At 47.7% G+C, this 11,574-nt stretch overlaps 1 protein-coding gene across 2 annotated transcripts in view; it reads left to right on the top strand.

The window, feature by feature from the left end:
• Positions 1 to 8,931, top strand: part of usta (uronyl 2-sulfotransferase a) — a 68,998-nt gene extending 60,067 nt beyond the window's left edge. For both annotated transcript variants that reach the window (XM_076988067.1, XM_076988066.1), the window contains 3 exons: positions 5,094 to 5,191; positions 7,447 to 7,604; positions 8,258 to 8,931. In XM_076988067.1, the coding sequence (XP_076844182.1) occupies positions 5,094 to 5,191; positions 7,447 to 7,604; positions 8,258 to 8,595 (594 nt within the window). In that variant the 3' untranslated portion in view covers positions 8,596 to 8,931. The remainder of the gene's footprint in view (positions 1 to 5,093; positions 5,192 to 7,446; positions 7,605 to 8,257) is intronic.
• The last annotated feature ends 2,643 nt before the right edge of the window (positions 8,932 to 11,574 follow it).

Here is an 11,574-nt window from a genome sequence, read left to right on the forward strand (position 1 = left end):
ATGCTCTAAAATCAGACAGGAATGCTTCAGAGGTTCATCAGTGCTAAAACAGCATGAATAATTGTCTGTTCATGACTTTTAATCAGGTAATGAATCACAAGCTTACCTGACGTTCTAGTGAACTTCACAGAGATTTGCATTAAGTGCACGTTGATACTCTACCCTTCTCCACACCTGGGAATGCACACCTGGTTTGGAAACGGATCCTTAGGCATAATCAATCGATCTCTGCAATCAAACTTTGAGCATTGCGAGCTCGATTGGTCTAGCCTGGCTTTAATTGACAGCCTCGTGCTGTTGTGATGTGGTTTCTGGATTCTCTTGCTGCAGACAGAAAGCGGCTCCGAAAATGCTCATCAGAGTTCTCGGAGCAGCTGGAGAAAGAATCCCATCAAAGAGACGCTGACACTTGGCTCACAGTTTAAGTGGAAGAGGCCGGCCCAGCCATTTTGATTCTTGGCTGCATGAGGAGACTGGTGGTCTCCAACGCCACATCACCGAAGGAGATGGTGTGTGAAACACGGCATGTGAAATTTGGTTTTAATTCAGGCAGCTACAGTGACGTTTTACCCATGAGGGAAGAGTTTAAACCACGTAACACGTTACCTGTACTTGTGCCATTGGTCTGCATGACGGGGGGGTGTTGTGATCTGGTCCACGGTAAATACTCTCCAAATGAGCTGTGTGTGTTCATGTGTGCCCGTTCATGTGTGCACGTGAGGTGCACGTGTGTGTGCATGTGCCAACCCTGATAGCCAAGCCTCTCTTAGTCAGATTGGCACCAGAATATCAGGATATTCTGATTGTTTCATCATGGCCGTGAACTGTGACACTGTGTCCCCATCGGTGACATCACGGCCACAGACTGCTGTGTTATGGGAATGCAGCTAACAGCTGAACGCTGTGTGTTGAAGGCGATGAGATCTTGCAGGTGGGTTTAATTATTGTAATTGGTGCTACATCTGAAGTATCTAGCAGATGACTAGAATTCCCCTTCCCCACGCGCACGTGCGCACACGCGCGCACACACACACACACACACACACACAAACCCACTCTCTTGTGCCTATAATTAGATGTGATGCAGATGCAGATTCACTCAGTTCATGTACACAAACACAAGGCTCAAACACACACCCACAGTTCCATTATGAGTATAATCTGTGAAGTTCTGTGAAGTTCTGATGATCACAGGGGCTTAGAGCATGTGGGAATGAAACTGTAGTGGAAGCAGAGAGATGGAAAGAGAGAGGAGGAGAGAGGGAGAGATAGAGAGATGGAGAGAGAGCCCCCCTCTCAACAACCTAGTCTGTCCTCAGTCAACTGAGTAATCTGTCTCTCTTTAGAACATGAGCACACTGCTACACACTCCTGTGTGTCCATGATTGTATGTGCCATCAAAGGTGTGTTTGTGTGTGAGGTGTGTTTGTGGTTGTGTGTGTGAGGTGTGTTTGTGGTTGTATGTTGTGTGTGAGGTGTGTAGTGTTTGGGTGTGTGTTTGGGTGTGTGTGTGTGTGTGTGAGGTGTGTTTGTGGTTGTATGGTGTGTGTGAGGTGTGTTTGTGGTTGTTTGTGGCGTGTGTGTGTGTGTGTGTGTGTGTCTCTCTCTGTCTCACCGTTTTGTTTGTTTTGTTTGCACTCCGTCTTGTCCGGAGTGTCGTGCGTTTCTCAGGCTGCTGCGGTGCATCTTTAAGGCTGGTGGGGTGTGTAGTGTTTGTGTTTGTGTGTGTGTGTGTGTGTGTGTGTGTGTGTGTGTGTGTGTGTGTGTGTGTGTGTGTGTGTGTGTGTGTGTGTGTGTGTGTGTGTGTGTGTGTGTGTGTGTGTGTGTGTGCATCTTTAAGGCTGGTGCTTCATTGCCCCCTGCAGTCCTGCACATGCCAAACAGGCACTCCAGGGCCTACGGAAGCCCAGCAGGGACACTCTTTGCTGGTTTGTAATTTGCACCAAGTCGCCTTTGCCGCTGGCAGGATTGTGTTGGATACGGTCAGATAAGGGCCACGTCCCAGACCGGACCAAGCGAGCACAGAACACCTATTGTTGCTTCTGTGTTCTTGGACTTTGTCCTTCTGTCTGTCGTTTGAAGCTTCTCCAGCTCTCTATCAACAAATGACCACATCCACGTCATAGGACAGAGCCTCCGGGAGAAAGAGAACAGGACATCTTAGAGCAACACGCACCAGACCCAGGACACAGCACCAGAACCAGACGTAGCCCCAGACCCAACACCAGATCCAGACCTTTTAAGTACTGTAAAGTTTCTGTTAAGTACTGCGTTCCAGGTCAGCCAGCTCCGTCACCGTGGCAGCCGTGAGACGGCTTCCTCATTTCCTGAAACAGGCTTTAACAGACCAACAGAAATAATTTGGCACAGGAATGATTCGGCCTCTATTTTGTCTCTCCACATGAGACCCCGCCCTCTCCATGCGAGACCCCGCCCTCATCGACGTGAGCTCCAGTACCCTTCTGGCTGCTGTAGGGGGCCCGAGAGCCAGGCTCCTCCCCCAGGAGATCTTCCTGCCTTTGTGCGACCTCTTGGGCACAGCGCTTAAACACAAGGACATTCAACATGACAAATGATCTTGTTTTTGCCTGAAATGCTGAGCGATGTAGTTTGGAGTCCAGGAGAAGGAGCCCGTGTCCCACAGAGGGAGAGACAGACAGATGGACACGGAGAGGGAGAGACAGACAGATGGACACGGAGAGGGAGAGACAGACAGATGGACACGGAGAGGGAGAGACAGAGAGACAGACAGAGAGGGAGACAGGTTTTGTGCTCGGTTTTTATAACACCTCTTTAGCTCATTTTATAACTGCCTGGGGTATAACACAATGTTTACAAACTCAGCTAAACAAACTCAGAGTGGAGATCATAGTACTGCAGGACACCCTGCTGTGTGTGTGTGTGTGTGTGTGTGTGCGCGTACACATGTGTATGTGTGTGTGTGTGCTCGCGTACGTGTGTGTGTGGGTGTGCGTGCTCGCGTACGTGTGTGTGTGTGTGTGTGTGTGCGCGTACACGTGTGTGTGTGTGTGTGTGTGTGTGCGCGTACATGTGTGTGTGTGTGTGTGTGTGTGTGTGTGTGTGCGCGTACACGTGTGTGTGCGCGTACATGTGTGTGTGTGTGTGTGTGCGCGTACATGTGTGTGTGTGTGTGTGTGCGCGTACACGTGTGTGTGTGTGTGTGTGTGTGTGTGTGTGTGTGTGTGTGTGCGCGTACACGCGCGCGTGTGTGTGTGTGTGTGTGTGTGTGTGTCGCGCGTACACGTGTGTGTGTGTGTGTGTGTGCGCGCGTACACGTGTGTGTGTGTGTGTGGGTGCGCGTACACGTGTGTGCGTGTGGGTGTGGGTGTGCGTGTGCGTGTGTGTGTGTGTGTATAGTAGTTGTAGTGCTGTCTATGTGCCCTTTTCTCTGGTGTAATGTTGCTCACTGCTTGAGCCCTCGGGGTGAGTAGGTGTCAGATCAGTGGGTATGACGCCCCCTACAGCACAGATCAGTGGGTATGACGCCCCCTACGGCACAGGGCAGTGGGTATGACGCCCCCTACGGCACAGGGCAGTGGGTATGACGCCCCCTACAGCACAGGGCAGTGGGTATGACGCCCCCTACGGCACAGGGCAGTGGGTATGACGCCCCTTACGGCACAGGGCAGTGGGTATGACGCCCCTTACGGCACAGGGCAGTGGGTATGACGCCCCTTACGGCACAGGGCAGTGGGTATGACGCCCCTTACGGCACAGGGCAGTGGGTATGACGCCCCTTACGGCACAGGGCAGTGGGTATGACGCCCCCTACAGCACAGATCAGTGGGTATGACGCCCCCTACGGCACAGGGCAGTGGGTATGACGCCCCCTACAGCACAGGGCAGTGGGTATGACGCCCCCTACAGCACAGGGCAGTGGGTATGACGCCCCCTACAGCACAGATCAGTGGGTATGACGCCCCCTACGGCACAGGGCAGTGGGTATGACGCCCCCCTACAGCACAGGGCAGTGGGTATGACGCCCCCTACAGCACAGGGCAGTGGGTATGACGCCCCCTACGGCACAGGGCAGTGGGTATGACGCCCCCTACGGCACAGGGCAGTGGGTATGACGCCCCCTACGGCACAGGGCAGTGGGTATGACGCCCCCTACGGCACAGGGCAGTGGGTATGACGCCCCTTACGGCACAGGGCAGTGGGTATGACGCCCCTTACGGCACAGGGCAGTGGGTATGACGCCCCTTACGGCACAGGGCAGTGGGTATGACGTCCCTTACGGCACAGGGCAGTGGGTATGACGCCCCTTACGGCACAGGGCAGTGGGTATGACGCCCCTTACGGCACAGGGCAGTGGGTATGACGCCCCTTACGGCACAGGGCAGTGGGTATGACGCCCCCCTACGGCACAGGGCAGTGGGTATGACGCCCCCTACAGCACAGGGCAGTGGGTATGACGCCCCCTACGGCACAGGGCAGTGGGTATGACGCCCCCTACGGCACAGGGCAGTGGGTATGACGCCCCCTACAGCACAGGGCAGTGGGTATGACGCCCCCTACAGCACAGGGCAGTGGGTATGACGCCCCCCTACAGCACAGGGCAGTGCTGTTCTCTCCAGAATAGTTTCTCTTCTACCACATGTGCTGAAACAAATGCTTCTGGATCATGGGTCTGTCTACATTTGTTAACATTCTCTGCAGGTCACTGTGTTGTGTGTTTGGGTTTGTGGAAGATGGCTATCAGTGCCTGCTGTGAATGACCCTCCCTTGTTTATGGAGAAGGGTGTGTATATGTGATTGGCTCCCCCTTCTGGCCAGTGGTGATGAATGTTTTTTTTCTTCAACATGTATGCTATCAAGTTCTATAAAACACCTTGTATAATACACAGACCTTATATGTTAAGGTGTAGGAACACGTGGTTTAGCTCCCAGGATGATCAGAAGTCTGTTTCTGCACTTTCACCTCTCAGCTGAATCATCATCTGATTATCAAGTCCTTTCGAACAGAATCCGGCCATCCAGACCTGTGTGTGCTGCTCATCCTGCCTTTACGTTCACAGTGGTATCTGAGTCTCGGTTGTCCTGTAACAGTCTCTCTCCTCCACGTCTCTCAGGACATTAACGTTTGCATCCTGGAGAATTACCCAGAATGCTCCAACCCACGCCTCTTCTACATAGTGCCCTATTTCTGTGGCCAGCACCCTCGGTGCAGGTAAACCTCACCACAGTCGTAAACTGCTACCACTACTACTACTACCACTGCTTCTGCTACTTCTGCTACTACTACTATTACTGCTACTAGTACCACTACTACTGCTAGTACTACTAATACTACTACTACTACCACTACTACTACTACTACTACTAGTACTGCTACTACTACTACTGCTGCTACTGCAACTACTACCACTACTGCTACTACCACCACTACTGTTACTACTACTACCACTACTGCTACTACTAGTACTGCTACTACTACTACTGCTGCTACTGCAACTACTACTGCTAGTACTACTACTACCACTACTGCTAGTACTACTACTGCTACTACTACTACTACTGCTGCTGCTACTGCAACTACTACTGCTACTACTGTTACTGCAACTACTACTGCTAGTACTACTACTGCTGCTACTGCAACTACTACTGCTAGTACTACTACTACCACTACTGCTACTACTACTGCTGCTACTGCAACTACTACTGCTGCTACTGCAACTACTACTGCTAGTACTACTACTACCACTACTGCTAGTACTACTACTGCTGCTACTGCAACTACTACTGCTAGTACTACTACTACCACTACTGCTACTACTACTGCTGCTACTGCAACTACTACTGCTACTACTGCTGCTACTGCAACTACTACTGCTAGTACTACTACTACCACTACTGCTAGTACTACTACTGCTGCTACTGCAACTACTACTGCTAGTACTACTGCTACCACTACTGCTAGTACTACTACTGCTACTACTACTACTATTACTGCTGCTGCTACTGCAACTACTACTGCTACTACTGTTACTGCAACTACTACTGCTAGTACTACTACTGCTGCTACTGCAACTACTACTGCTAGTACTACTACTGCTGTTGCTACTACTACTACTACTGCTGCTACTGCAACTACTACTGCTAGTACTACTACTACCACTACTGCTACTACTACTGCTAGTACTACTACTGCTGCTACTGCAACTACTACTGCTAGTACTACTACTACCACTACTGCTACTACTACTGCTAGTACTACTACTGCTGCTACTGCAACTACTACTGCTACTACTGCTGCTACTGCAACTACTACTGCTAGTACTACTACTACCACTACTGCTACTACTACTACTGCTGCTACTGTTACTGCAACTACTACTGCTGCTACTGTTACTGCAACTACTACTGCTCCTACTGCTACAGCAACTACTACTGCTGCTACTGCTACTACTACTGCTACTACTACTACTGCTGCTACTGCAACTACTACTGCTAGTACTACTACTGCTGCTACTGTTACTGTAACTACTACTACTGCTACTACTACTACTACTACTATTCAGGCTGTCCATAACGAGGCTCCAGCGTACATCACTGAGCTCTTATGCCCTCTTCATTGTGTGAGATTACTAAGGTCTTCAAATCAGGGGTTATTAGCTGTTCCCCGTACTAACTTAAAATCAAAGGGGGACCGGGCTTTTGCAGTTTTTGCCCCAAAAGTGTGGAATAATATCCCTAATGAGATCAGACTCTCCGAGTCAATTCAGGTCTTTAAAAAACATTTAAAGACACATTTTACTCTCTTGCTTTTGACAGCATTTGATCAAATGTGTTTTATAGTAGGTGTGTATTTGTGTATTTATATATTGATGTGTATCAATTTTTTATCTATAGGATTATAATGTATTTTAATTATACTGTATTGCACTGTATTTGTAAGCATTTTTGTAAAGCACTTTGTGAGCAATTCTAGAAAAGTGCTATATAAATAATTTTTTTACTTATTATTACTGCTGCTACTACTGCTGCTGCTACTATTACTACTACTATTACTGCTGCTGCTTCTGCTGGTACTACTGCTTCTATTACTTCTACTATTACTACTGCTACTACTACTTCTATTACTTCTACTATTACTACTGCTACTACTACTTCTATTACTTCTACTATTACTACTGCTACTACTACTTCTATTACTTCTACTATTACTACTGCTACTACTACTGCTACTATTACTTCTACTACTACTACTTCTACTATTACTATTACTACTGCTACTACTGCTACTATTACTGATGACAAACTGTCATAGCTGTTTCATTGGGTTTTCTTTTTTTGTGGACTGTGAACCTTTTGTCTCTACTGCATAGTCAAACTGTTTTGAGTTACTCATAAAGTAATGTTGTGTGTGTGTGTGTGTGTGTGTGTGTGTGTGTGTGTGTGTGTGTGTGTGTGTGTGTGTGATAGGGAGCCAGGTGTCTGGGCCCTGGAGAGGGCTAAGCAGAACATGGTGGAGAACTTCCTCCTGGTGGGGGTCCTGGAGGAGCTGGAGGATGTGCTCCTCCTGCTGGAGAGACTGTTGCCTCACTACTTCAGTGACGTGCTGAACATCTATAAGAGCCCAGGTAGAGTGGACCAGGACCAGGACCTGGACCAGGATGAGGACCATGACCATGACCTGGACCAGGACCATGACCATGACCACGACCTGGACCAGGACCACGACCACGACCAGGACCAGGACCATGACCACGACCACGACCTGGACCAGGACAATCACCACGACCATGACCATGACCACGACCAGGACCAGAATGACGAACACGACCATGACCACGACCACGACCAGGACCAGAATGACGAACACGACCATGACGAGGACGATGACCATGAACAGAAATATATCAGCAACATATCAGATTCAAGGAAATATCCAAAGTTCTTTGGAACACACAAAACTGTGATTTTAAGGATCAGATGCAAAAGTGAAGGTTTGAGATCCACAAAGGAACATGAAATTTCTTTCAAACTCCATCCCAAATAGTTGTGCCATAGCAAAATGATGTAAACCCTCACACTGAATGGTACGCTCCGAAGAACGTTGAGTTGCAGTATGTCAGTAGCTGTTTGTTGTATGTTGTAAACTGTGTGACTCCACCTAGTCTCATATAAAGGAGACCTGGCTGGAATTAGGAGCTGTTTCTTTTGGAGCCTGGCCTGCTTTTCAATGAATGCGGCAGTTTTCATGTCTAGTCTTGTGTGCCTTCTGTGTCCGCAGCGTTCTGGAAGGTGGGCAACCTGACGGGGACGGTGCGGAAGCACACGCCCACCCTGCAGGCCCTACAGGTGCTGTACCGCCGCATGAGCTATGAGTACGACTTCTACGACTTTGTGCGGGACCAGTTCCACCTCACCAAGCGTAAAATCGGCCTGAGGTCCGTCCAGACGGACTCCACGCATCAGCCCGGGCTCCTGCGTGCCCTAGCGCTCACGACCCAAGACACGCCAGAGGAGGAGGAGGATGAGGAGGAGGAAGAGGAGGAAGAGGAGGGGGACAACGAAGAGCAGGAGAGGCAGGCCGTTGAGGACGCTAACAACTGGTTGGTCCAGCCCTGAAATGGGGGTGTGGTCGGCCTCGCGGTAGAGCCAGGGGCGGAGTTAGCATTCCCAAGAGCACTTTGGGTGTGTGTGTGTGTGGTCGCACAATGCCCGTGTTTTTAACGGGACAGCCCTGCCTGGATGTCTGGAAGGGCCTGAATGAATATATTTATGGAAAGGGATGAAACTGTCTAAATGACTTTAACGACGTTAATGACTTCGTCTTCATTGGTTTTGTTTTGTTCGTTCGTTTGTTTGTTTCAATCTCCTGGTGAGATAGTTGAAGCTTTGCCAGGAGAACAAAGAGAAGATCAGATAACATCAGAAATTAAAACCTTAAAGGAGCTGATGCAACCTGAAATGTGTGTGTGGTTACTGAGATCATTGATGGTCACTTCACACCTATTGGGCCCTCTGGAATGTCTCTGTAAAGACATCGGTCTCTGTTAAGAACTGGGTCTCCATCTGGGTCTCCATCTCCATCTTGGTCTCTCAAAAAAGACTTGGTGTCTCCATTTCTTCACTTTAAAGAGGCACGTCTGTCTGAGGTGTATGGTCCTCACGCCTGTGCCTGCTGAGGTCCTCAAATGCCAAATGTCATAGAAAACCTGGGTTCCTAATCTAGATCTGCATGTGCGTATTCCAAAACACACGGAACCCTAAACCCTAACACTTACCCTCATGGTGATGGTTGTGCCACTGAATAGGTCTGGAGTTTGGGAGAAGGTCCTTCTACCATGTGGTGTGATGCTGGACACTACAGATTGTGCTTTGGAGCAGAAACAGCTGCTCGATTATGAGCATCTTCAATAGTGAGAGAAGAGAGAGAAGAATTGTGAGGGCAGAGAGAACTCCTGGTTCACAGGTCAAATACACATTTTAGAGAGTCAGAAAACCAGTTAGTGTGTGGTTGGTGGTGGAGAGGAGATGGTGATGGAGAGGTGGTGGTGGTGGTGGTGGTGGAGAGGAGGTGGTGCTGTATTGTCCTCCCAACTGTAGAAACCTAGACAAACCCTGGAAATCATGTATTAACAGTGACGGTAACATCAGGCCTGACTGATAGCAGTGGAAGTTGAAGGCGTGCTTTGATGCGTTCATCACCATGATCCTCGGAGGTTATTATTGGAGAGAAACACTTAAACTTTACTTAAAAATATCTGAATGATCATTAATGTAGTATGAAATTGGTTTTGCATATTGAAACAGTATCTGCTCCAGATCTCTGTATGGTTCAACAAGATCTTGTGATGAATATTATACAGAACCAAAGTTTCTATTAAAGGAAGCTGTAATGGGAGGATGTAAACAAGGATGTACACACCGCGTATAGCGATAGAGAGAAGGATGGACCCAAGAGAAAGAAACAAAATAACAGTAACTAAAACAACGCGGATAAATGCAACGCGAAAATGAAACTAAAGCTGCCAGGGGAAGTGACTGGCAGCAGGAAGAAAACGCCGCAGCAAAACAAAACCCTTCCCAAAAATAAAGGCAAAACGGATAGGAAGATAAAACTTGGGAAAACTTGAGGTAGGTCAGGGAGCGATGCAGGAGACAGAACCTCGAATAAGAAAAGGAGAAGTCAGAGAGAGAAAGGTGACGATACACCTTGTAACGAAACGCAACGACGGGAAAAGTAGAAGCAGGCTGAGAACGTGCAGACATGACGGAACAAATCAGCAATTATCCGCTTCACCAAGTTTCCTTAAGAAGCCCTCGGAACAGCTGAAACGGATCATTGCTGATTACGCCCAGCGAGTCTAGGACTGACTCGGGTGCCTCTTCTGGTGGTAGAAGGAGCGGCGTCCGAGGCAGGCCTGACAGAAGCACGTCAGCATCGTGAGGGCGCAGCACCGAGCTGGAAACAAAGTCAAGTTCAAAGCTTCAGAGACTCCAAACGGACTCCAAAATGAGAAGGTAGATGGTTCAGCTGTGCTACATTCATTAATTCTGCAATACGCACATCGGTCTGTCAAACTTTCATTTTAGGTAAGACAAAGGCATGAAACGGACGACTGTTGGAAATGACTCCGTTTAAACTGAACTCAGACTTCAGGCTGGGAACCTTAGAATGTCATGTACACAAAGCTCATCAAAAGACTTCCATTAATTCTTTAAAATTGGTTGTAATTACTTGCAGAAAGAATAATAATTAAAAAATGGCAACAATGTAGATGGATAGACAGTTTGGAACAAGGCCTCTGTATTGATAAGGTCAAATAAAAACAAGCTTCGACAGTTGTTGTGTTTTGGTGTGTTGTGTTAAATGTAGTGCTGTTAATTCCAGGTGCCGCGATTAAAAGTCCTCACTAGGATTTTGCTCAGGCTTCCTGGATTGTGTTGATTCCACTAATTTTACCTGGATTGCTAATTAGAAAATCTAGCAAGTTTGAGCAAAATCCTGGTGAGGACTTTTAATCGCGGCACCTGGAATTGACAGCACTAGTTAAATGTTTTATGGGTTAATTTATTATACAGTGTTGATTATGTAAAGTGCATTCCATATACAATTCTCAGGAAAAAAGAGTGCAAACACTTATTTTTATAACTTTATTTTGGCTTCTAACAACTACAATAAATTTATGATGAATATCCGCTACTTTGAGAGAGGTGTGTAGCTAACTTCACCACTCTTACACAATACAATGGAAATGCAAATGAAACGGCTAACATAAATGTATGATTCACTTAATGGGACAGCTTCCAAAATAAAAGTCTTTTAAGAACTTTATTTCTTGCCTCCCATTTTTTGTTTGAATCAGAGTGAACCACTTGAGGGCGCCCTTCTTCAGTGGAACACTGCTGAGATGTTTTTTCACGTTCTGTATGAATAACTGACATTAATCGAAGTGAAGAAAACCAAAGCATGTTTAATACATGGCATGTGACACTGCTGCATGTTTAATATAACATGCTAGTATCTACAAGCACACACGCTGCATGTTTAATATAACATGCTAGTATCTACAAGCACACACATCATCTTCATGAAGTGAA

Source organism: Brachyhypopomus gauderio, unplaced genomic scaffold, assembly GCF_052324685.1.
Source record: "Brachyhypopomus gauderio isolate BG-103 unplaced genomic scaffold, BGAUD_0.2 sc60, whole genome shotgun sequence".
NCBI lineage: Eukaryota > Metazoa > Chordata > Actinopteri > Gymnotiformes > Hypopomidae > Brachyhypopomus > Brachyhypopomus gauderio.